Source organism: Chelonia mydas, chromosome 11 (assembly GCF_015237465.2).
Source record: "Chelonia mydas isolate rCheMyd1 chromosome 11, rCheMyd1.pri.v2, whole genome shotgun sequence".
NCBI lineage: Eukaryota > Metazoa > Chordata > Testudines > Cheloniidae > Chelonia > Chelonia mydas.
This window is the reverse complement of record NC_051251.2, coordinates 58,724,801-58,748,723: the sequence shown is the minus strand read 5'-3', so window position 1 is coordinate 58,748,723 and position 23,923 is coordinate 58,724,801. Positions and strand designations below refer to the sequence as shown.

Below are 23,923 nucleotides of genomic sequence, written 5' to 3'. Positions count from 1 at the left end.
GGTGCAGGGGTATGGAGGTGGGTGGGGTGGGAGTATTGGAGGGCAGGGTGCTGGGGTGTGGAGGGTTGATGAGGTGTGGGGGTGTTGGAGGGTGGGGGTGCAGGTGTGTGGGGGATGGGGAGGTCGAGGGGGTGAGGGCGGGATGTGTGTGGAGGTGCAGGGATATGGAGGCGGGTGGGGTGGGAGTATTGGAGGGCAGGGTGCTGGGGTGTGGAGAGTTGATGAGGTGTGGGGGTGTTGGAGGGTGGGGTGGGGGCGGGGTGTGTGTGGAGGTGCAGGGGGATGGAGGCTGGTGAGGGTGGGGTGGGAGTATTGGAGGGCAGGGTGCTGGGGTGTGGAGGGTTGATGAGGTGTGGGGGTGTTGGAGGGTGGGGGTGCAGGTGTGTGGGGGATGGGGGGGGTTGAGGGGGTGAGGGCGGGGTGTGTGTGGAGGTGCAGGGGTATGGAGGCTGGGGAGGGTGGGGTGGGAGTATTGGAGGGCAGGGGGCTGGGGTGTGGAGGGTTGATGAGGTGTGGGGGTGTTGGAGGGTAGGGTGGGGTGGGGGCGGGGTGTGTGTGGAGGTGCAGGGGTATGGAGGTGGGTGGGGTGGGAGTATTGGAGGGCAGGGTGCTGGGGTGTGGAGGGTTGATGAGGTGTGGGGGTGTTGGAGGGTGGGGGTGCAGGTGTGTGGGGATGGGGGGGTTGAGGGGGTGAGGGCGGGGTGTGTGTGGAGGTGCAGGGGTATGGAGGGTGGGGTGGGAGTATTGGAGGGCAGGGTGCTGGGGTGTGGAGGGTTGATGAGGTGTGGGGGTTTTGGAGGGTGGGGTGGGGGCGGGGTGTGTGTGGAGGTGCAGGGGTATGGAGGTGGGTGGGGTGGGAGTATTGGAGGGCAGGGTGCTGGGGTGTGGAGGGTTGATGAGGTGTGGGGGTGTTGGAGGGTGGGGGTGCAGGTGTGTGGGGGATGGGGAGGTCGAGGGAGTGAGGGCGGGATGTGTGTGGAGGTGCAGGGATATGGAGGTGGGTGGGGTGGGAGTATTGGAGGGCAGGGTGCTGGGGTGTGGGGGTGTTGGAGGGTGGGGTGGGGGGGTCGAGGGGGTGAGGGCGGGGTGTGTGTGGAGGTGCAGGGGTATGGAGGCTGGTGAGGGTGGGGTGGGAGTATTGGAGGGCAGGGAGCTGGGGTGTGGAGGGTTGATGAGGTGTGGGGGTGTTGGAGGGTAGGGTGGGGTGGGGGCGGGGTGTGTGTGGAGGTGCAGGGGTATGGAGGTGGGTGGGGTGGGAGTATTGGAGGGCAGGGTGCTGGGGTGTGGAGGGTTGATGAGGTGTGGGGGTGTTGGAGGGTGGGGGTGCAGGTGTGTGGGGGATGGGGGGGTTGAGGGGGTGAGGGCGGGGTGTGTGTGGAGGTGCAGGGGTATGGAGGGTGGGGTGGGAGTATTGGAGGGCAGGGTGCTGGGGTGTGGAGGGTTGATGAGGTGTGGGGGTGTTGGAGGGTGGGGTGGGGGCGGGGTGTGTGTGGAGGTGCAGGGGTATGGAGGTGGGTGGGGTGGGAGTATTGGAGGGCAGGGTGCTGGGGTGTGGAGGGTTGATGAGGTGTGGGGGTGTTGGAGGGTGGGGGTGCAGGTGTGTGGGGGATGGGGAGGTCGAGGGAGTGAGGGCGGGATGTGTGTGGAGGTGCAGGGGTATGGAGGTGGGTGGGGTGGGAGTACTGGAGGGCAGGGTGCTGGGGTGTGGGGGTGTTGGAGGGTGGGGTGGGGGGGTCGAGGGGGTGAGGGCGGGGTGTGTGTGGAGGTGCAGGGGGATGGAGGCTGGTGAGGGTGGGGTGGGAGTATTGGAGGACAGGGTGCTGGGGTGTGGAGGGTTGATGAGGTGTGGGGGTGTTGGAGGGTGGGGGTGCAGGTGTGTGGGGGATGGGGAGGTCGAGGGGGTGAGGGCGGGATGTGTGTGGAGGTGCAGGGATATGGAGGCGGGTGGGGTGGGAGTATTGGAGGGCAGGGTGCTGGGGTGTGGAGGGTTGATGAGGTGTGGGGGTGTTGGAGGGTGGGGTGGGGGCGGGGTGTGTGTGGAGGTGCAGGGGGATGGAGGCTGATGAGGGTGGGGTGGGAGTATTGGAGGGCAGGGGGCTGGGGTGTGGAGGGTTGATGAGGTGTGGGGTGTTGGAGGGTGGGATGCAGAGGTATGAGTGGGTATTGGTAGACTGGGGTGCTGAAATTGCACTTCGGTATCTCCCCATCTCACACCAGCTGTGCATGCACGTGCTTGTACGCATTCACACGCGCATGCAAGCTGTAGGTTTCATATGCTCTCAGAAATGGCCTTGAAGAGAAGTTTCACTTCTCAGCAAAAGGCAGTATTTGCTGCTTAAGTGTTCTTTGATCAGCTTGGGCCTTCACATAAAGACCACGTCACTTTAGTATTCTCTGTGGACATCCACCCAGTACGATGGAGGTGCTTATAATGGTGTGAATCACTAACACATTGTATTTTCATTCATCTACTGATCCAGAAAGTTGAAATTGTGAATATTCATAAGAAAAGTGGCCAGAAACTCCTTTTGTTTTCAGCACTAGAGGCTGCTGGTACATAGTAGTAATTTGGAGTAGCGACTCCTTATTTTGTAGCAATGAGAAACTCTCATTTACTGTAAGAATATTTCATACAGTAGTTTATCATCAACAGTTCATGGGGGCCCTAAAACATTTTGCCACTAGGTTGTCATACTTTTTGGCTAGTGTTTTATCATTCCATTTGTATGTTGAGAGTCCATCCACTGTACAAGACTGAGGCTAAGTTTTTGTTTTTGTTTGTGTTTTGTCAAAAGTGCCTTGTGCTCAGAAGATGGAAAAAATAGAATTCAGTTTCAAACATATTTAAATTTTTTTGAATTAGGCTTCATCCAAAATCTCTTTTTGAATATGGTGGTTGATGATAACCTATGTGACTACACTTTTTGAGTGTTGCCTTGTGCATCCCTATTGTGGGAAAACATGCTTTCTCAGTTTCAAAGTTCTTTTACTCTAAGATTGAATAAAGCAACATTTGTGATTGGCCATGAAATGCAGAGGTATGCCCATTAATATACATAGGAATCATGTTTACAGTCCAAACACCAGTATTAGTATGCTTTCCTATGGAAGAGAAACTCATATTTTTATAGGGTTTTAGATTTTGTTGGTTTTTATTCACTGGTGGAGTCATAGGAGTGTTCTCTTATGTTGGAAGCTGCAAAATATACTTGTTTGTTAGTGTTTTAACCTCCAAATTAATTAGGAAATAGTGTACTGTATTTTCTGTTTGAAAAGGCCATTGCAAAATCTTTTTTTCTTACTTCTGGTAGTTGTTGCAGAAAATCCTGAAGCCATCTGATAAAGGAACTGAACAACCTACTGACATCCACAGTTTAGTCCCCTGTGGAGATGTGGTATGTACACTACAGACCATTGTTTCTCTAACAGTGGTCTGTGGTACTTGGAGGAATAGCTGGCAATCAATGAAGAGTTGGCTGGTCACATAGTGCTGCCTCTTTCTTCGTGTTTTCAGTTACCAAATTACATTTAAAAACATGTAAAATTAATATTAAGTCAGTATTTTATGTATTTTTAGTTAAGTACTTGTTCTAGTTGTCACTTGGATATTAATGCAGTCATAAACTAGAGGGTGGTTGCTCATATGATAGATAATGAGAGGAGACATGATCTATGAGAATCTCTTTATTAAGATATCTACAAAATGAAGGTTTAGTGTAACAAATTTATTTGAGCATAAGCTTTGGTGAGCTACAGCTCACTTCATCAGATGCATGCAGTGGAAAATATAGCGGGGAGATTTATATACACAGAGAACATGAAACTAACTGTTTCCACATATCTATTCAGGGGACACCATCATAGGGCCTAATCACATCAACCACACTATCAGAGGTTCGTTCACCTGCACATCTACCAATGTGATATATGCCATCGTGTGCCAGCAATGCCCCTCTGCCATGTACATTGGCCAAACTAGACAGTCTCTACGTAAAAGAATAAATGGACACAAATCAAACGTCAAGAATTATAACATTCAAAAACCAGTCGGAGAACACGTCAATCTCTTTGGTCACTAGATTACAGACCTAAAAGTTGCAATTTTTCAACAAAAAAACTTCAAAAACAGACTCCAACGAGAGACTGCTGAATTGGAATGTGTCATTACGCAAAGTAAAACTATTTCCCCATGTTTATTCCCCCCGCCCCCGTTCCTCAGACGTTGACCATCCTTGTCAACTGCTGGAAATGGCCCACCTTGATTATCACTACAAAAGGTGTCCCGTCCCCCCTCCCCCGCTCTCCTGCTGGTAATAGCTCACCTTACCTGATCACTCTTGTTACAGTGTGTATGGTAACATCCATTGTTTCATGTTCTCTATGTATATAAATCTCCCCACTGTATTTTCCACCGAATGCATCCGATGAAGTGAGCTGTAGCTCACGAAAGCTTATGCTCAAATAAATTGGTTAGTCTCTAAGGTGCAACAAGTGCTCCTTTTCTTTCTACAAAATGAAGAAGTATGAGAACCCCTTCATCAAATTCTTATATTCTTTCAGAGTAGCAGCTGTGTTAGTCTGTATCTGCAAAAAGAAAAGGAGTACTTGTGGCACCTTAGAGACTAACAATTTTATTTGAGCATAAGCTTTTGTGAGCTACAGCTCACTTCATCGGATGCATCACGAAAGCTTATGCTCAAAAAAAATTGTTAGTCTCTAAGGTGCCACAAGTACTCCTTTTCTATGTGCTTACAGAGATTTAAAAATTACTATGCAACTCTTGGTAAAATTTAATCACCTGATTCACTTGAATATACTCGTTCAGGGATGTCCTTGAAATTGTTCTATATTGCAGAATGTTTATTTATTTTCATTTCACTAATAAGCTTCTGTGTTCACAGCTGAAGCCAAGAGACTCATTGTTCAGTTTACTGACGAAATTTTTTTTTTGTTCTGTGGATCAGGCACTGTACAACTAAAAGGGAGACATAGCCCCTGTCGCCATGTGTTCACTGTCTTTTAGAAAGCAACTACAATCTTTGCCTATATCAAATGGAGATCTAATACCAGGTCCATGGATTTGGTCTATAAAAAATGTAAATAAATATTGTATCACTCAAAAACAAATTATTTAATGTTTATTTAAAACATTGTTAAAGAAGCAATAATACCTTGACTAAAGTATAGGCATGTTTGGGTTTTTTCCTGTATGGTCTCCAAAAAGTGTCATTTATTCACCATCCCTGTATACATTGTAGTGCCTTATTGCTTTTTAAAATTGCTGTAATTGCTTAATTTTTCTCCCTGTCTAGTTCTGAAACTTCTATATCTCTGAGTGGTATATTTTAAAAAAGAGTAATGGAATTATAGATAGACTAAATCCTGAAATATTTCCCAAGGCAAAATTGAATAAAGAATCCAAGATTTGGCCTCATGGTTAGAGGGAAAAGGTTTCCACCTTTTGTTGGTTTGCTTGAAGTGTGTAATTTTTTCTGAAACCCTGTATTTCTTCTCACCATTTTATAAAGACTAAGTTACTACATTGTTTTGCTACAAAGCAACAAATGCATTTGCTTGTATTAAGTAATGACAAATGACTTCTGGTGTTAAGAAGTGCCTATAAAAAATTTCTGTATCAGGACCTAAAGCAACTTTCAAGATTTTTGTGGGATTAATTTATCACTTGTCCTCTTTCGGGTTTCATTAGGTCGGTTGCCTGGCTGTTCATGTGAAGGTGTGCAAAGATTTTACATCAAAATGTATCCTTTTTCTATTTCCCTACACTCTGCTAAGCATATTTTCCTCTATCTTTACACTGATAACACCTTTAGAGTACTCTGTCAGGAAAGTATAGAGCCTCTCACTCTAGGTTCTTGCAGTTCATTTAAGAGATAATGCTTTCTTTCTCTAGGTGTTGAGTTTGACATTCATAATGTGTGACCTTATTTGGAATTTAGCACTGAGCCAGGGTCCAGTAATAGAAGCCTAAGGAGACTCACTGAGTAGACTTCATTGTTTATGTACTGTAGGAACAAAAGACACATTTACATTGAGAGAACAATTGTAATTTTAAAAAGCAAAGATATTTAATTATTAGGATTATAATATAGCAGTCAGTACTCTATCTAGACTGAATTTTTGACTCATGAAAGGGTGACAAATTATTTTTAAACCATTTATATTGTTACGGTTAGTGACCAGAAGACACTTGGGAAATCTTAAGTACAGTATTTCAGGCAGTCTGCACAAAACTTCATGTTTGACTAAATAGTATGTTGCTCACGTTTTGAGTAATCTTATTTTTTATCATAAAATCAATGAAAACAATATATAATAGGGCCCTACCAAATTCACGGCCATGAAAAACGCATCAGGGACCGTGAAATCTCGTCTCCCCCCGTGAAATCAAGGTAAAAGCACACAAAAGGCCAGATTTCACGGGTGGAGACTAGCGTTTCTTAAACCTGGGGTCCTGACCCAAAAGGGAGCTGCAGAGGGGTAGCAAGGTTATTTTAGGGGGGTAGTGTGCTATTGTCAATGTTACTTCTGTGCTGCCTTCAGAGCTGGGTGGCTGGAGAGCAGCAGCTGTTGGCCAGGCGCCCAGCACTGAAGGCAGCGCCCCGCCAGGAGCAGTGCAGAAGTACGGCTGGCAATATCATACCATGCTGCTCTTACTTCTGCGCTGCTGTCTTCAGAGCTGGGCAGCTGGAGAGTGGTGGCTGTTGATTGAGGGCCTAGTTCTACAGGCAGCAGCGCAGAAGTAAGGGAGGCAATACTATGCCTTGCTATCCTTACTTCTGTGCTGCCGCTGGTGGCAGCTCTGCCTTCAGAACAGCCACAGTTCTCCAACTGCCCAGCTCTGAAGGTAGTGCCACTGTCAGCAGCAGTGCAGAAGTAAGGGTAGCGGTACCACAACCCCACCTACAATAACCTTCCAACCACCTCCGCAACTCCTTTTTGGGTCAGGACCCCTACAATTACAACACTGTGAAATTTCGGATGTAAATAGCTGAAATCATGAAATTTATGACAGGTTTCAGAGTAACAGCCGTGTTAGTCTGTATTCGCAAAAAGAAAAGGAGTACTTGTGGCACCTTAGAGACTAACCAATTTATTTGAGCATAAGCTTTCGTGAGCTACAGCTCACTTCATCGGATGCATACTGTGGAAAGTGTAGAAGATCTTTTTATACACACAAAGCATGAAAAAACACCTCCCCCCACCCCACTCTCCTGCTGGTAATAGCTTATCTAAAGTGATCACTCTCCTTACAATGTGTATGATAATCAAGTTGGGCCATTTCCAGCACAAATCCAGGTTTTCTCCCCCCCCCCTCCCCCCCCAAACCCACTCTCCTGTTGGTAATAGCTATGGGTACCCGCATGGCCCCAAAGTATGCCAACATTTTTATGGCTGACTTAGAACAATGCTTCCTCAGTACTTGTCCCCTAACGCTCTACTTGCGCTATATTGATGACATCTTCATCATCTGGACCTATGGAAAAGAAGTCCTTGAGGAATTCCACCATGATTTCAACAATTTCCATCCCACCATCAACCTCAGCCTGGTCCAGTCTACACAAGAGATCCACTTCCTGGACACTACAGTGCTAATAAACGATGGTCACATAAACACCACCCTATACCGGAAACCTACTGACCGCTATTCCTACCTACATGCCTCCAGCTTTCACCCTGACCACACCACACGATCCATTGTCTACAGCCAAGCTCTGCGATACAACCGCATTTGCTCCAACCGCTCAGACAGAGACAAACACCTACAAGATCTCTATCAAGCATTCTTACAACTACAATACCCACCTGCGGAAGTGAAGAAACAGATTGACAGAGCCAAAAGAGTTCCCAGAAGTCACCTACTACAGGACAGGCCTAACAAAGAAAATAACAGAACGCCACTAGCCGTCACCTTCAGCACCCAACTAAAACCCCTCCAACGCATTATTAAGGATCTACAACCTATCCTGAAGGATGACCCAACACTCTCACAACTCTTGGGAGACAGGCCAGTCCTTGCCTACAGACAGCCCCCCAACCTGAAGCAAATACTCACCAGCAACCACATACCACACAACAGAACCACTAACCCAGGAACCTATCCTTGCAACAAAGCCCGTTGCCAACTGTGCCCACATATCTATTCAGGGGACACCATCACAGGGCCTAATAACATCAGCCACACTATCAGAGGCTCGTTCACCTGCACATCCACCAATGTGATATATGCCATCATGTGCCAGCAATGCCCCTCTGCCATGTACATTGGTCAAACTGGACAGTCTCTACGTAAAAGAATAAATGGACACAAATCAGATGTCAAGAATTATAACATTCATAAACCAGTCGGAGAACACTTCAATCTCTCTGGTCACGCAATTACAGACATGAAAGTTGCGATATTACAACAAAAAAACTTCAAATCCAGACTCCAGCGAGAGACTGTTGAATTGGAATTCATTTGCAAATTGGATACAATTAACTTAGGCTTGACTAGAGACTGGGAGTGGCTAAGTCATTATGCAAGGTAACCTATTTCCCCTTGTTTTTTTCCTACCCCCACCCCTCCCGACATTCTTGTTAAACCCTGGATTTGTGCTGGAAATGGCCCACCTTGATTATCGTACACATTGTAAGGAGAGTGATCACTTTAGATAAGCTATTACCAGCAGAGAGTGGGGTGGGGGGAGGTATTTTTTCATGGTTTGTGTGTATAAAAAGATCTTTTACACTTTCCACAGTATGCATCCAATGAAGTGAGCTGTAGCTCAGGAAAGCTTATGCTCAAATAAATTGGTTAGTCTCTAAGGTGCCACAAATACTCCTTTTCTTTTCATGAAATTTATGATTTTTTTAAATCCTATGACTGTGTAATTGACCAAAATGGACTGTGAATTTGGTAGGGTCCTAATAATAAAACTTCAAGAGTTTTATTATATCTCTTTTCAGGTGTTTTTTCCCTCACTATGAATAGTACATCAGCTTCCTAACATTACAGTTAATCACAGGCAGTCTGTGGGTGTGTTTTATTTCTGAATGTTTTAATCACAGGTCTCACAGTTCAGTGCACCGCATTCTTCAGTGCGGCAACATCGAAGTAACTTGCCATTAAGTCCCTGTAGCAGGGCAGTTACTTGGCTCCTAGAAAAAAGGCTAGGCTGATTGGGGGAAGCAGCCACAGCTGGGCCACGCCCCAATCAGGCCACATCTGGCCCTGTTATAAGGGCCCAGGGAGGAGCTGGGTCAGTCTCTCTCTAGCTGTAGAGAGAGAAGGACCTGGCTGCCTGGGAGCTGAGCAGGGTACCTGAGTGGAGCAGGGCTGGGGAAAGGCTAGAGGAGCTGGGGAGCTCCATCCTGGAGAACCCCCAAGGCTGCAGGCCTTGCTAAAGGCTGGGAAGGGTACTGGGGATGCAGAAGTGCAGCCCAGGGTTAGGCAAAGGCTGCAGGTCTCAACCCCTTTTGCCAGTGATGAGTGGATTACAGACTGCAGTCTGCCCCAGTGAGCGGGGGCTAGATGGTGTTTGGCAGTAGCTGCTGAGGCAAGGTGTGGATAGACGGTTGGGGGTTCCCCGGGGAGGGGAGACCCAGAGACTGCGGGGGAACAGCAGAGGGCAGAACCCTGAGGTAAGGGGCACCGGGGTCTGGGAGGGACAGGGGGCTGAGGCAAGCGGGACATTGGACAGCAGAGGGAGCTCCAGAGCTGGAGAGCTAATTCCCAGGATGACCAGCAGGAGGCGTCGCACCAGTGAGTCGTCGCTTTGCTACAGTGCCTTTTGCCAATTTTTGTGAATTTACAGTCTGATCTTAAAAAAAAAAAAAAAAATGCTGTTTTAACAATATACAGGTGCAACTGAATTACCCAAAAAAGGGAAACAGTAAAATTGACAATAGTGTAATAGTGAGGAGACAAATGTGAATTCATATTTTGACCATTGCCCATGGTCAAATATCTGCTTATTTCTGAAAGAAGAAATAGCAATATGATCCTGGTTAAGTGCCAGTGTGGACAGAAAAAAAGAAATTTTAATCTTAAAAGAATACCCAGGTTTATTAATTGGGTTCGCACACATGCAGTGAGGAGAATTAGACGTTACTGACTACTGCTCATTATTTTCATGGTAGTCACTACCATGTAATAAACCCACTTTACTGTTGCTGGCTCACTAAAAAGATCTCTCTGTTTCCTAAATGAATGACTTTCAGTCAATATACAGCAGAATACAAACTTGCTGCTTCGCATTAGTGTTAATGAAGTCATGAAATGCACAAATCCACAGACTTTCAAATCACAGTTAAAGAAGAGCAGAAAGGACATGGTGATTCATTTTGAAGATGTGAAATATTTTTCTGTACAGGTATTATTACAGCTTCTGCTCTTTTATAATGTAATTTTCATTATTGGTTTAATAACATGATAGCACTAAATATCTAGAGCTGTATTTTCAGGGGCAAGGAGGAGGGAATCTCATGTACTGTGGTACTTTGTGAGTATTCTCTTTTTTTTTAATCAATATACATCTCATCTGGGTTCATAAAGTAAAACTGCAGTTAAGTCTGCAGGCTCTGTTCCAGTCCCTTAACCACAAGACTGTTTTTCCTCTGCCCAGAGGTGAGAGATTGTTATTGCTATCTGGTCAAGGGAGGATGAACTGGAGATTATTCTCTGGTTGAGTAGGGTGCACATACAGTGGGGCTTGATTTGGTGTAACGTAGAAATCATTGGAGTTACATTGTTGTAAAACTGGTATAATGTATTGGTGAGTCAGGCCCATAGTGTTTGCTTGGTGATTTATATTCATTTGTCAAGTATGGTACAGTGTACTGGGGATATGTGGTTCATTCTGTCATTGTTCAAGCTAAATTGTGAACAGGCATACAGTTGTTCCATGGTTTAGATTGGAGGGAATAAAAGGGCTGATTTAAGACTGTTTTGGGTAGTAAAACTCTGCATTTCCATGCTTTCCAGTGTTTGATTTAAGTGTAATCTTAACTTTGAATTTCCGGGCTTTCAGATATTTGTATTTTTTTTTAATTGCAATGTTTTAAGATATTTTCCCTCTGAAGTTATTGATACATATTTACAACCTTATGTCCTGCTTAACTTGTTTTGATGTGGAATTATTTGGGGCTCATTTTTAAGAAAAGCTTAGCTCTACTCTTAGCTCTACTTTAGCCAATTCCACTGCACCATACCATCTTTGTCAAACTAAGCACACTTAATCTGGGCTGTGCCTACTGGGAGGGTGGAAGGTGGTGGGATTGATGTGAAGCATGACTGGGTGATATGGGAGAAGTCAAAATGCCTTTGCTAGTGGGTGCGATGGGGTTCTCCATTTAGCCTTTGTTGTGGAGCATAAATTCCTATTATTTGGGGCAACTGAAACTTACTATTACCCCTTTTGACCCAAGCGGTAGGCCAACATTTAAGGTGTTTTGGGTTGTTTCCTTTAGGAGAAATTGATGATAGTCAGATGTTTCTTTGATGCAGTCCTGTTTACTTACAAAGAAGGTACACAAAGCCCTGTTTCTCTGAAAGCAGTAAGGTCAACTAGCAGGAGGTAGTTTCCTTGCTCGTAATTCCAAGCCTGCATTTCCAACCAGCATTCTGCCCCCAAACCCTTTTTCTTAGCTTTCTGTTATGCCCATGCTACCAATTATTCTCTTACTGTCTCCTGGCTTTCTGCCTGCCTCTGACATGCAACTGCAGTTCAATTAGTTGCCAGTCCCTGCATTTATCATCCCTCAGGGCATCCTACTGGACCAGATGGCCCCGCTGCTGCCCAGACCTTGTGTGAAGTCTACTCCTTCAATGGAAGTTTCCATTATTTCAACTATTGCAGTACTAAACAGAGGGACATTTAATTGTTCTCCCATCTAGCCTAAATGGAAGGTGCCCTCTAGCATGCCGTCAGTTTCAAAGAGATCTGTGAGTGCCCAGCCTTCACTTGTTCCCCTCAGAACTGTGTAGTGAGTGCTGTAGCAAATAGGTCAGTTTGCCCCAGATTTAACCCTTTCCTCAGTTGCTCTTGTTGCTCCATGTGGATAGCATGTAGATGTTGTGTTTTAACTTTCAGGTTCCAAGGCGGCAACAGGATGAGCGGAATAGGATTATTCTAGAATTGGTAGGATTTCAAGGTCCAAAAGACTTTCCAAGGTTGCTGGGTAGTGCAACTGTACACCTTTATGAAGTCATTGAGGTGGGTCTGACAAAAGAAAAGATTATCTAGGATGAGTTCTAAGTAGTTTGTTCCACACATGTTTTGGCAAGTAGTACGCAAGATAAACCATACTTACACCATCAGGATACAAATTAATCCATAATATTTGTATGTTGATTTGAACTGAAACAATAGAGTAGTTAATATAAGAGAGCAATATTTTCTTATGTAAGTGTCCAGGTGTTAGCTGACTGGGTGATAATCTACTATAATAATAATAGTTGGTACTTATATTGTTCTTTCTATCTTTGTAGTGCTTACAAAAATATAATCCTCGTAAGACTTGCAATACATTTCAATATCCCTGGGATGCTGAGGGCTTAAGGCCAGTTTTTCAAATGTGGGTGTCAAAAGTTATTTCCCAAAACAAGTATTTAGGCACCTAAATATAGAATTGGGTCCTAATCCTGCAACAACTGACATGTGCATAACTTTACTTATGTGAGTAGTAGCATTAAAATCTATGGGACTACTTGCATGCATAATGTTACTTGCGTGTGTTTGCAGGATCAAATGTGTTTGACACTTAATTTTCATTGAAAATCTGGTTCTAAATAACTTTTGGAAAGATGAAAAAATGAGTGGCAGAACTAGGATTTGAACTCAGGAATTGCTTTCTCACAGTCTCAAGGTCAGACAGCTAGACTGCCTAACTGCCTTTCCACGTGTGCTTACTTTTTTCCACACTCTGTTATAGTTTAAAAATCAAATAAAAGGATGTGGCATCTTCATCTATTGTAGTTACAAATGTTGCATATTCCTCTTACGTGCTTGGTAATATACTGCTGTAAAACACTAGTTTTGGAGATTTGTGAATCTAAGTATTCCTTTTCTTTCTTTCCCCACCCGCCCAGAAAGGCCACTTCAGTGAAGCATGTGCCATGAGGATTGGAAACATGGTAGGATTTCTTTGGTGAAATTACAAAACAATTTATACAGATGACTTCATATCATTGCAAAATAATTTTAATTGCATACAGATACATGCATATACATTGAACACTGCATTATAGCCTTCCAGGATCACTGAATGGTAAAGTGACTAAAAACAGAGAGAAAAGGATAGTGAAAGAGAAGAATGGCAAGTAGACCCCAATCCTTAGCTGGAGTAAATCAGCATAGCACCAGTAAGATCATAAGGTTCACATACAGTGCATGGGCCATAGTCTACACAATTATGCCAGCACAGCATCATTGACTTCAGAGGAGTTGCACTGATACTACTGACAACAGAATTTAGATAGCATCTGCATAATAAGAAAATATCAGATTTTTAAAATTATTAGGGAGAAGTAATACAGAAAAATCAGTCTGTGTAAAACTGCATACTAACTTACTGTATGCTAACCAAATTTTGAGGCCATGTGAATTTTCATAACATATTGAGCCATCTCTAGTTTCTGACACACATTGGTTTGTAGGTTTAGCGATGCAAGTCAAGCCAGGATTGAGATTGTGGCACTGTAGGGCCTTACCGTGGCATAACCCTTGAGGGCAACAAAAACTTCTTTGCAGAGGAACTCACAGGTGCCCATTGTATCCACAACATTGGACGGTGCTGGGTGGAAAGAGGGCATAGCCTGGATGATCAGAAAATGCACCAGTTCAGTGCATCCCCTTGCAGACTCCATTGGGGAAGCTCCTATGTAAACCTTGGCAGAAACTAAACTTACCTTCCCGTGTCATAACCCTTGAGGGAAGTTGGCAGGAGAAACAATGCCTGCTCCTTCCCCATGATGAATTTCCCCTCTGCGCTGGGTAGGTGAATCTAGCCCATTGTGTCTATGCAATATAGAGAATACAGGTTGGTAAGATTGATATTGTCATTATGTATGATCCATAGCATAGCAGTATGAAACAAAGTACGTACAGTTTATGCTACTTTATGTGCTCTTAAACGTATACAGCGTTTTATGAGAAGTTTGAAAATGCATTACACAGATTAAACACTATGAGTTTTTGGTACATTATGCTTTTCTAGGCAAAGCTCATAAATGAACATGGGTCTTCTGAATTCAGTGCTCAGATGAATGTGTGTATTATCAGGAGCAATAGATACATGAAAGTAGACAAGGAAAAGTTCTCCTTTGAATAACTGTACCCACATACATTCCACTGGAAGTATATGTGTGCCCAGTGCACTCAAGTCAGAGTTTTACTGGCCGTACCTGCAGGCGGTGCATGGGCCCTCATTTTCCTCATGTGCCAAGCCTCTAAAGGGGCATGGCTGGCAGCTCCCTCTCAGTTCCTTCTTACTACCTGTGGATCTCCTCATCACCCTTGAGCTTCAGATAGTCAGCCTTTGAAAATAATAAATAGTTTTTATATAGCTGTAGTTTAGTTTAGTGTAGTTAGTAAATTAGTTTAACCAGGATTTAGTATGCAGAAATCCCCAGGTTTTAAACAGTATGCCACATACAAGGCTATGATCCCTGTTAGTTGCCTAATCTGCTTAGGCAAGGGACGTGTGAAGAACAAATGTCCTATTAGTTCCTCTGTCCTGACAAGAATAAAGAAACAAAGGGATTTCTGCCTTAAAGTGCATTTTCTCAGGAAGGCAATGCGTCTTTCCACAGAGACTGACCCTGACCAGAAGAGGTCAGAAAGTTTTTCCTGAAGAATGCCCCTCCCACTGCCTCAGCCACTAAACTGAAATCTGGTGAGAGATGTTGCTCGTTTTCCTCTTCTACAGCTTCCTTGAAGCACTCAAAACTATCTTTGTCATCACAGACTGATATACCTTCGATGCCTCTTTCTTGGACTATCAAAAAGGCTCTGAAAAAGTCCTCTGGTGCTGAGTTGAGGTCTGGTCGCAAGCTCCAGCAACATCCAAGGTGGCACTGTCAACTCCAGATTCAGCGGGTCTGTGAAAACCAGTGCCTGCACTTCTACTAGAGAGAGATTTGACCCTGGCACTGTTGGGTCCAGCACTTTTGGTGTCAGTAGCTAAGCACTTACCTCTGCAATCAGTGACGTTGATGCCACGAGCTTTTTCGTCGCAAAAGATGTTTTGTCTCCCTCTCTTCCAGGCTCTTGTTGCGTTGTCTGGTCCTGATCTCAATGGCCTCCACTACATTAGCACTACCAGCATTACTAATCACTAGGGCTCCGTGTTTGTCACAGATTCCAAGACTTCCTGCGACATCCGTGATTTCTGCAGTGGCTGACCTCAGGCGGCCCTGCAGCCAGCCACACCCGCCACTGCTGGAGTGGCCCTGCACCGGCTGCTGCTCTGGTGGCCCTGGGCAGCTGACCCCGGAGACCGCCTGAGCAGCAGTTGATGCGGTTGGCCTTGAGGACTGACTAAACAGCAATGCAGGGGGCAGTTGGAGCAGTGACTGGCTCCCCCATCCCCCAGCAACAACTAGAGCAGCTGCTGGCCCCCCAGGGCTTTCTCCCCCCCACCCACTGGTGGCAACCGGAGTGGCAGCGGGGCCCCCCCAGGACTCTCCCCCTGGTCGCTGGTGATGAGGGCTCCCACCCCCTAAGATTCAGTCAGGGATATTTATGGTATAAGTCATGCACAGGTTATGGGCTGTGATTTTATGTTCCTTGCCCGTGACTTGTCCACGACTTTTACTAAAAAATACCCATGATTAAATCATAGCCTTAATAATCACCACAGCACCAGCAGTTCTATCTTCTTCATAGATGCAGCCTGCTTCCTCTCCATTGGCACCATCATCAGTAACTCAACTGTCTGCATTATGTCTTCCCCGTTTGCTTCCACCAACACCGACAGATACATCATCGACATTGGTACTTTTGGGACAGCATTGTGTGTCACCCATGCAGAGACCTCCAACACCTACTGGGATTGCTCTGCCATTCATTGAGGGGAGTAATATTGCCTCATCTTCAGACACTAAGCACGATAGTCCCACGTATCTGTCAAGGTCGTTCAAGTCACCATACAGATCATGCTCTAGGGATACATGAACCCTATTACAACAGTATTATGATGCCCACCATAATGGCTGTACAAAGACTGGGCTCTTAGACCAGTGGCTCTCAACCTTTCCAGTCTACTGTGCCCCTTTCAGGAGTCTGATTTGTCTTGCATACCCCCAAGTTTCACCTCACTTAAAAACTACTTGCTTACAAAGTCAGACATAAAAATATAAATGTGTCCCAGCACAGTATTACTGAAAAATTGCTTACTTTCTCATATTTACCATATAATTATAAATCAATTGGAATATAAATATATTTTCAGTGTATAGTATATAGAGCAGTACAAACAAGTTATTGTCTGTATGAAATTTTAGTTTGTAGTGACTTTGCTAGTGCTTTTTATGTTGTCTGTTGTAAAAGTAGGCAAATATCTAGATGAGTTGATATACCCCCTGGAAGACCTCTGCTTACCCCTCAGGGGTACACATATCCTTGGTTGAGAACCACTGTCTTAGACTGCTCCAAGAGCATCTAGATCTCTGGTCACACAGTGCAGGAGAAAGTTGCCTGCTCAAGCACTTATAGCGACAAGAGAAGATCCTCCTCCTAACCTGAAGCCCTCTCTTTTTTGGAGCCCACAGAGAAAGAGAATGCTAGAGATAAATCCCTGGATAATCCCCCTCCATATTTCTTTCTCTTCCACAGATGAGGCCATCACCCCAGAGTCAACATTGCCTCCTCTTGAAGACTGTAAAATTTTTCAAGATCTCATTAGGAGGAATACATATCTGGGAATACAGGTGGATCTTGTGCAAGACAATCCATACAAACTATTGGATATCTTACAAATTTCCTCTCTGGGAACGATTGCCCTTCCCATTAATGAAGCCTTGCTGGATTCCACAAAGACCCTTTGGGAGACACTGGTTCTCTATCCAACCCACTGCCAAATGAGTGGACAGATTGTACCAGGTTCCCAGGCAAGAATTTGAGTATTTTTTTACCCACCTTGCCTCTTTAGGACTCTAGTGGTCAGGTAAACAAGCATTCAAGGCGGTCTTACCCTCTGGCTACCCTGAAGGATATGGAGTATAGAGACTGAACCTGTACAGTAGAAAGGTTTATGCCACTGCAAGCCTTCAAATGAGGATGTCAAATGAGCTGGCATTATTGTCCAAATGCACCTTTATTAACTAGTCAGCAATTTTAAAATTTGTGAACAAACTGCTTGAAGAATATAGGGATCACCTTTCAACTTTAGTCTTTGAGGGTCATCTCACAGAACAGACGTCTCTCCAGGCAGTTATCGACATGTCAGATACCGTGTCATGTTCAGTGGCTTCAGCCAGCTCAATGAGATGCTCTTGGTTGCAGGCCTCCAGCATCCCAAAAGACCTACAAAATACAGTAGAAGATCTGCTGTTTGAAGGTGCTAAACTGTCTTCTCAGAAGACCAGTGACACCATGTGCATGCTGAAAGTATCTCATGTGATCCTTCATTTGCTGGGTTTCTGTATCCCAGTAACAAAGAGGAAGCTGTTTAAGCCCCAAATGCGGTACAGATCTTACTACCAGCAGAAACCTGAATGTAGAGAAATCAACATTACAACCAACACAGTGAATAGGTTTCATAGGGGCAGATCTCGATGCCACAATTGCCGTGGCTTACCTCCCAATGATTAACTGGTTCCAGTCCATAGTCTTTCTGTGTGAGAATCTCAAACCCAAGGACAACAGTGCTCTTGTGTCTACAACTGTTGGGACATATGGATTTGTGCACATACACGACTTAGCGTGTCAGACTGCACCTGAGATGTCTGCAGGCCTGGCTTCACTCAGTATATCATCCAAGCAGACATTCACTGGACACACTGATTTGTGTACCTGCATGAGTGGATCAGTCCCTGAATTGGTCGTTAGACCCTTAGAATGTATGCAGGGGCTTCCTTTCCTACCACCAGAACCAACTGTGACGTTGGTAAGAGATGCATCCACTGGGGTTGGGGGGGAGGGGCACCTGGGTCAGCTTTCAGACTTCAGTACTTTGGATGCCTCAGGAACTTTTGTTCAATGTTAATGTGCTGGAACTTTGAGCTATTTGTTGGGCCTGTGAGATGATCATTACGACCATCAGGGAGCAGGTTGTTCAAGTTCTCAGCAGCAACACTACTGCTGTGTTTTATCTGAACAAGCAGGGAAGTGCAAGGTTGTCTCAGCTGTGCCAAGAAGCAATCCACTTGTGAAAGTTCTGTATAAAGAACAATAGCTTGCTAAAGGCTTTTCACCTTCCAGGGTGAGGAACATTATTGCAGATTCTCTCAGCAGAAACTTCATAGACCATCATGAGCGGTCAACAGGGAGGGATATTCTCCAGCAAATCTTTTGTTAGAGGGGCTGTGCAGTAATAGACTTCTTTGGAACCAACCTGAACAGCAACTGCAGGAGGTTCTGCTCCAGGGGAGGTCACAGCGCAGGTTCCGTGACGGATGCCTTTCTTTTTCCCTGGTCGAACCATCTACTGTATGCATTCCCTCTAGTCCCTCTGATTCTGAGGGTGATCAGGAAATTAAAAAGAGCCAAGGCAACCTTAATTCTTATAGCACCTGCCTGCCTGATCTGGCCAAGATAGTGCTGGTATACGGATCTATATCAGCTCCCCATTTGTCCACCTGTATCTCTACCTCTGGTCGAGGATCTCTTGTCTCAAAACCAAGACACATCAACTTACAGTTTCTTCACCTAAAGGCATGTAAGATCTTATTTGAGCAGTGAGGAAAGTCTGCTCCTGTGATGTCCAAGCCATTCTAGTGAACAGCAGAAAGGATTCCACCAAAACCACATGTGCAGCAAAATGGAAAAGGTTTTAAATCTGGGAAGAATGTCATCAGCTATCTGCTGATAACACAGAGATGAGACTACCTTTTGCATTGGAATCCTCTGGTCTATCAGCTCAGTGAGAGTCCATTTAACGGTCGTATATGCAGTATACCCAGCAGTAGTGGATGGATTTTCCATTTTTTTGTGCATCACTTGGTATCCTTATGTTATCCATATCCTTAAGTTTATGCCCAAAGTGATATTGCCATTGCACCTCAACCAGACTAACATCTTCCAGTGTTCTTTCCAAAGTCTCATTCTTCCAAGGCTGAAGAGAAGCTTCATACCTGGGATGTTCGGAGTGCTCTGGCATTTTATGTGGACTGCACAAAATCTTTCAGATCCTCTCCCAGGATGTTTGTAGCCTATGTTGAGAGCATTAAAGCACCACCTGTTTTAGGTCTGTGTATTTCACATTGGATGTCAGATTGTATTAAATGTTGCTATGATCTGGCAAAGGTCTCTCTGCCACCAAAGATAACAGCTTACTCCACTAGGGCTCATTCCACTTCATCAGCCTTCTTGAGCACCTTTGCTATGTAGACATTTGTAAAGCAGCAATGTGGTCACTTATACATACCTTCTCCAGATACTACGCTATTATTCAAGCTTCCTGATAGGATGCCAACTTTGGCAAGTCGGTATTGCAGTCTCTCTTGTAAAGAAACTGCTGGTGAGTCACCTACAGTGAAATATATATGTGCACTATCACTCAAAGGAGAAAAAAAATTACTTACCTGTACAATGTTTGTTCTTTGAAACATATTGTGCATTTGTACATTCCATGACCCTCCCACCTTCCCTGCAGCTTTGGGTTTAGTTTACCAGCTGCGCGAAGGAACAGAGAGGGAGATGGTGACCATGCCTCTTTATGCCCTCAGCTTGGTACACAAGGATAGCAGGGGTGCACATACTACCCAATGATATGATGAGTAAAAGTCTCTGATTCAAGTACATTGGGTGCATGTACACCTACAGTGGAATGTACACATGCAACACATCTTGAGAAACAACAGTTACTGTATAGGAAAGTAATTGTGGAGATTTTATTTATCCCTAATAGGAATTGCCTATTAAATAAGTAACATGTTAATAAAAAGGGTGTGTCATGTATTTTTCCCTTTGCTTACCATACTAGTACTTGTTTACTGTGGAACTTGCTTGTAAATGTATTTGCTATAAGAGTTAATTACTTTTTACGTTTAAAAGAGAAAAACGTTGTTACACTTTCAGGTTTTCTGCACGGTGGAAGTGGAGTTTATGTTCTGTTATGGATGTTTCGGATATGGCTACTCGCACCAGGTTAGGCCCGCTATCTTTTTTTTTTTTTTTTGATCTATTATGATTTTGGACTAGAGCTATTCCATTCCAAAGCTCAGACATTTATAACTTCCATAAAAATTTGTATTTGGGGATGATATTTTTCAATTTGGATTAAGCCTTATGTGGAATCCTTTTGTAAAGATTGAACAAAATTCATTGATATGGTATTTGAGTGAGATGAAGATGAGAAAAAGTTGTATGCTTAAAACTATAATATATATTTGGTGTTCATCTAGCTAGTAAATAAATTATAACAGTACACTTGAGTTTTTATACTCTTGATAACTTTCACTGGGTGTATAGACCCCATGCTGGCATGAGGTCTAGGGGTTAATGCAGCAACTACCAGCCGGTGCTGACTGGCACATCCTCGCAGCAACTGGGAGAATAAAAGAGCTGAGAAGCAGAGGGACAGAGTGGCTGCCAGAGGAGCAAGCAGACTAGAGAAGGAAAGTCCTGCCAGCAAACTGGTGAGAAGCCACCCAGGGACAACTCTGTAGAGAAGGAATGACTGGAACCACAGGCTGAAGTCGCCTGCAGAAGCAAAAGAGGTAGGAAGGAGCTTTGGGTACAGAAGGAGGAATTGTTAAGGACTGATTCTGCCTGTCTGGTTTAAGGGCCCTGACTGGGTTCCACTGCTAATCCCTCAACAGAGACTTAAGAACCAAAAGGGGTTTGCAGGCCCCCTGAGGACCAGGACTAGCTAGTCCCCGCCAAGTATAAGGGGAAACGTGTACACCACAGAAGGACTGAAATTAACACCCTTCATAGTCCAGAATAGGACTGCCATAGGGACTCAGGCAAGAAGAGCTGACTCATGGTCATAGAATCATAGAATATCAGAGTTGGAAGGGACCTCAGGAGATCATCTAGTCCAACCCCCTGCTCAAAGCAGGCACAATCCCCAATTGTTTTTTGCCCCAGATCCCTAAATGGCCCCCTCAAGGATTGAACTCACAACCGTGGGTTTAGCAGGCCAATGCTCAAACCACTGAGCTATCCCTCCCCCCTGCTGGACCGAACAAACTCTGTCCAATGCTCCGTCTGACCAAAGGGGGTGCTGATACATTAGCACACCAGCCCATACGTGGCACCAAAAGTGGGGTTTCACTGTGTCTGAGCCCCCAAAAAGTCCTAAGATGGAGGCAGCACTCAGATTGCTAGCCCAGCAGTGGGCTGCTGCCTTGGATCAGCAAGCAGTGGCACAGGAACAACAACAGATGCAGACCTTGATGCTACACTTGTTACAGGCCCAGCAGCGGCAAAATGACCTGCAAGCAGTCTCTCACTGACAACAGCAGGAGGCCCGCCACCCAGGCCACGGCTCAACAGCAAAGCCAACAAAAGTTGGATATGTAGCCACCCAGCAAGAGCAGCTGGGTAAATGTATGGGGGCAACACTTAGGATAGCACCACCCCCAGTGGCTGGATCTACGACATAGTTGGTGAGTTGGTCCAGCAGTCTTCTGCTATCCAAGATGGGACCTGAGGATGACCTGGAGACCTTCAAACACCTCGCCACCTGCACCCACTGGGACCCTGAGACACGGGTAATCCACCTAGCTCCTGTTCTGACGAGGGAACCACAGACCCCTCAACCAGCAATCCACCCTTGACTATCCAATGGTAAAGGCAACCACTTGACTGGCTGCACTAAGTGAACAGACCTGCTGCTATTTCAGAGAGCAGAGATTTAGCATATTCATGCAGCCCCAGGCACTGGCAAAGAAATTCAAAGGTGTCGGCTGGAAGTACTAGAGGCTAGAATGAGCAAACAGACAATCGGGCCAGATGGCTATAGGAGAGTAATAGAAGGCAGATATATTAGCCCCAGGCTAAGTAGGTCCCTTTTCCCCGGGTAAGGTAACAGGGAAGGTTCCAGAACAATCAGGAACCTTCTGGAGACAATTAAGACAGGCTGATTAGAACACCTGCAGCCAATCAAGAAGCTGCTAGAATCAATTAAGGCAGGCTAATAAGGGCACCTGGGTTTAAAAAGGAGCTCACTTCAGTTTGTGGTGAGCGTGTAAGGAGCTGGGAGGAAGAGGCGCTTGGAGCTGAGAGTGAGAACTTATACTGTTGGAGGACTGAGGAGTACAAGCATTATCAGACACCAGGAGGAAGCTCCTATGGTGAGGATAAAGAAGGTGTTGGGAGGAGGCCATGAGGAAGTAGCCCAGGGAGTTGTAGCTGTCGTACAGCTGTTCCAGGAGGCACTCTAGACAGCTGCATTCCACAGGGCCCTGGGCTGGAACCCAGAGTAGAGGGCGGCCCCGGGTTCCCTCCCAAACCTCCCAACTCCTGGTCAGACCCAGGAGGAGTTGACCTGGACTGTGGGTTCACGAAAACAGCCAAACTAAGGGCTGCTGTGAAGCTCCAAGGTGAGCAAATCTGCCAATAAGTGCAAGACCCACCAGGGTAGAGGAGGAACTTTGTCACAATAGTTATGAGGCTGAAAATGTATCCTCATGGCTTAAAGCAAGCCTAGGCAAAAACTCTTCAAGAGCGGAGCGGCAGTTCACACCTCATCAGGGCATGTATGGGACAAACCCAGCCCAGCCTCACTGGAACAAAGGATGCTGGCCTAGGCAGCAACAAAAGAATCTGTTGGACTCTCGAGTGAGTCACCCCCCTTCCTTTGGTCAGTTTGGGACTGCGATGAGGTAGTGCTCCCCTGACTCTGAAGGGAGGGGTGAAGCCAAGAGGGCAGAAAGGACATGTTAAAAGGCAGAGATGTTTGCCATGCTCTTCCTCTCTCTTCCACCTACACCTGCAGACACCACACCCAGCAACTGAAGCAGTGTTCGAAGGGGAGAGCCTGGCTGGAGAGCAACCAGCCAACCTGTGGTGAGAAGCATCTAAGTTTGTAAGGGCATTGAAAGTGTTAAGATCAGCTTAGAATGTGTTTTGCTTTTATTTCATTTGACCAAATCTGACTTATGTTTTGACATATAATCACTTAAAGTTTATCTTTATAGTTAATAAATCTGTTTGTTTATTCTACCTGAAGCAGTGTGTTTGGTTTGAAGCGTGTCAGAGATTCCCCTTGGGATAACAAGCCTGGTACATATTAATTTCTTTGTTAAATTGACGAACTCATATAACATTGCAGGTATAACTGGACACTGCAAGACGGAGGTTCCTAGGGTTGTGTTTGGGACTGGAGATTTTGGCTAGTGTCATTTGGTTGCACAATCCAAGCAGCAGCTTACATGTTAGAGGCTGTACGTGAACAGCCCAGGAGTGGGGGTTCTCACAGCAGAGCAGGGTAGGGCTGGCTCCCAGAGTCAGGGATTGGAGTGACCTATCAGATCACCAGTCCAGATAACACCAGAGGGGAATGTCACACCCAGCATTACAGGATTCACTAGGGAGGATGATTTGTTTCCAGTGCGAACACGGGCATATCAAGAAAGATTGCCCAACCATAGAGTCTAATTATGAGGCAGGCTTCTCTTTACCCAGCCTCACCCAAATGCTAGGCGGTTTAAAATTGACAACCATAATGCATGTTGACTAGCTTGAGTTAGCCCCAGTGGACTCATATTGTAAACAAACCCTAGTGAGAGAAGATCTGCTGAGGTCCTCTCAGA

General features: G+C 45.2%; 1 protein-coding gene across 1 annotated transcript in view; it reads left to right on the top strand.

The window, feature by feature from the left end:
* The window catches only part of C2CD6 (C2 calcium dependent domain containing 6), a 48,000-nt gene that overhangs the window by 673 nt on the left and 23,404 nt on the right, over positions 1–23,923 (top strand). The window contains exons 2-7 of the mRNA XM_043525579.1: positions 3,312–3,395; positions 5,708–5,759; positions 10,222–10,373; positions 12,093–12,215; positions 13,091–13,135; positions 20,241–20,309. Of these exons, the coding sequence (XP_043381514.1) occupies positions 3,312–3,395; positions 5,708–5,759; positions 10,222–10,373; positions 12,093–12,215; positions 13,091–13,135; positions 20,241–20,309 (525 nt within the window). The remainder of the gene's footprint in view (positions 1–3,311; positions 3,396–5,707; positions 5,760–10,221; positions 10,374–12,092; positions 12,216–13,090; positions 13,136–20,240; positions 20,310–23,923) is intronic.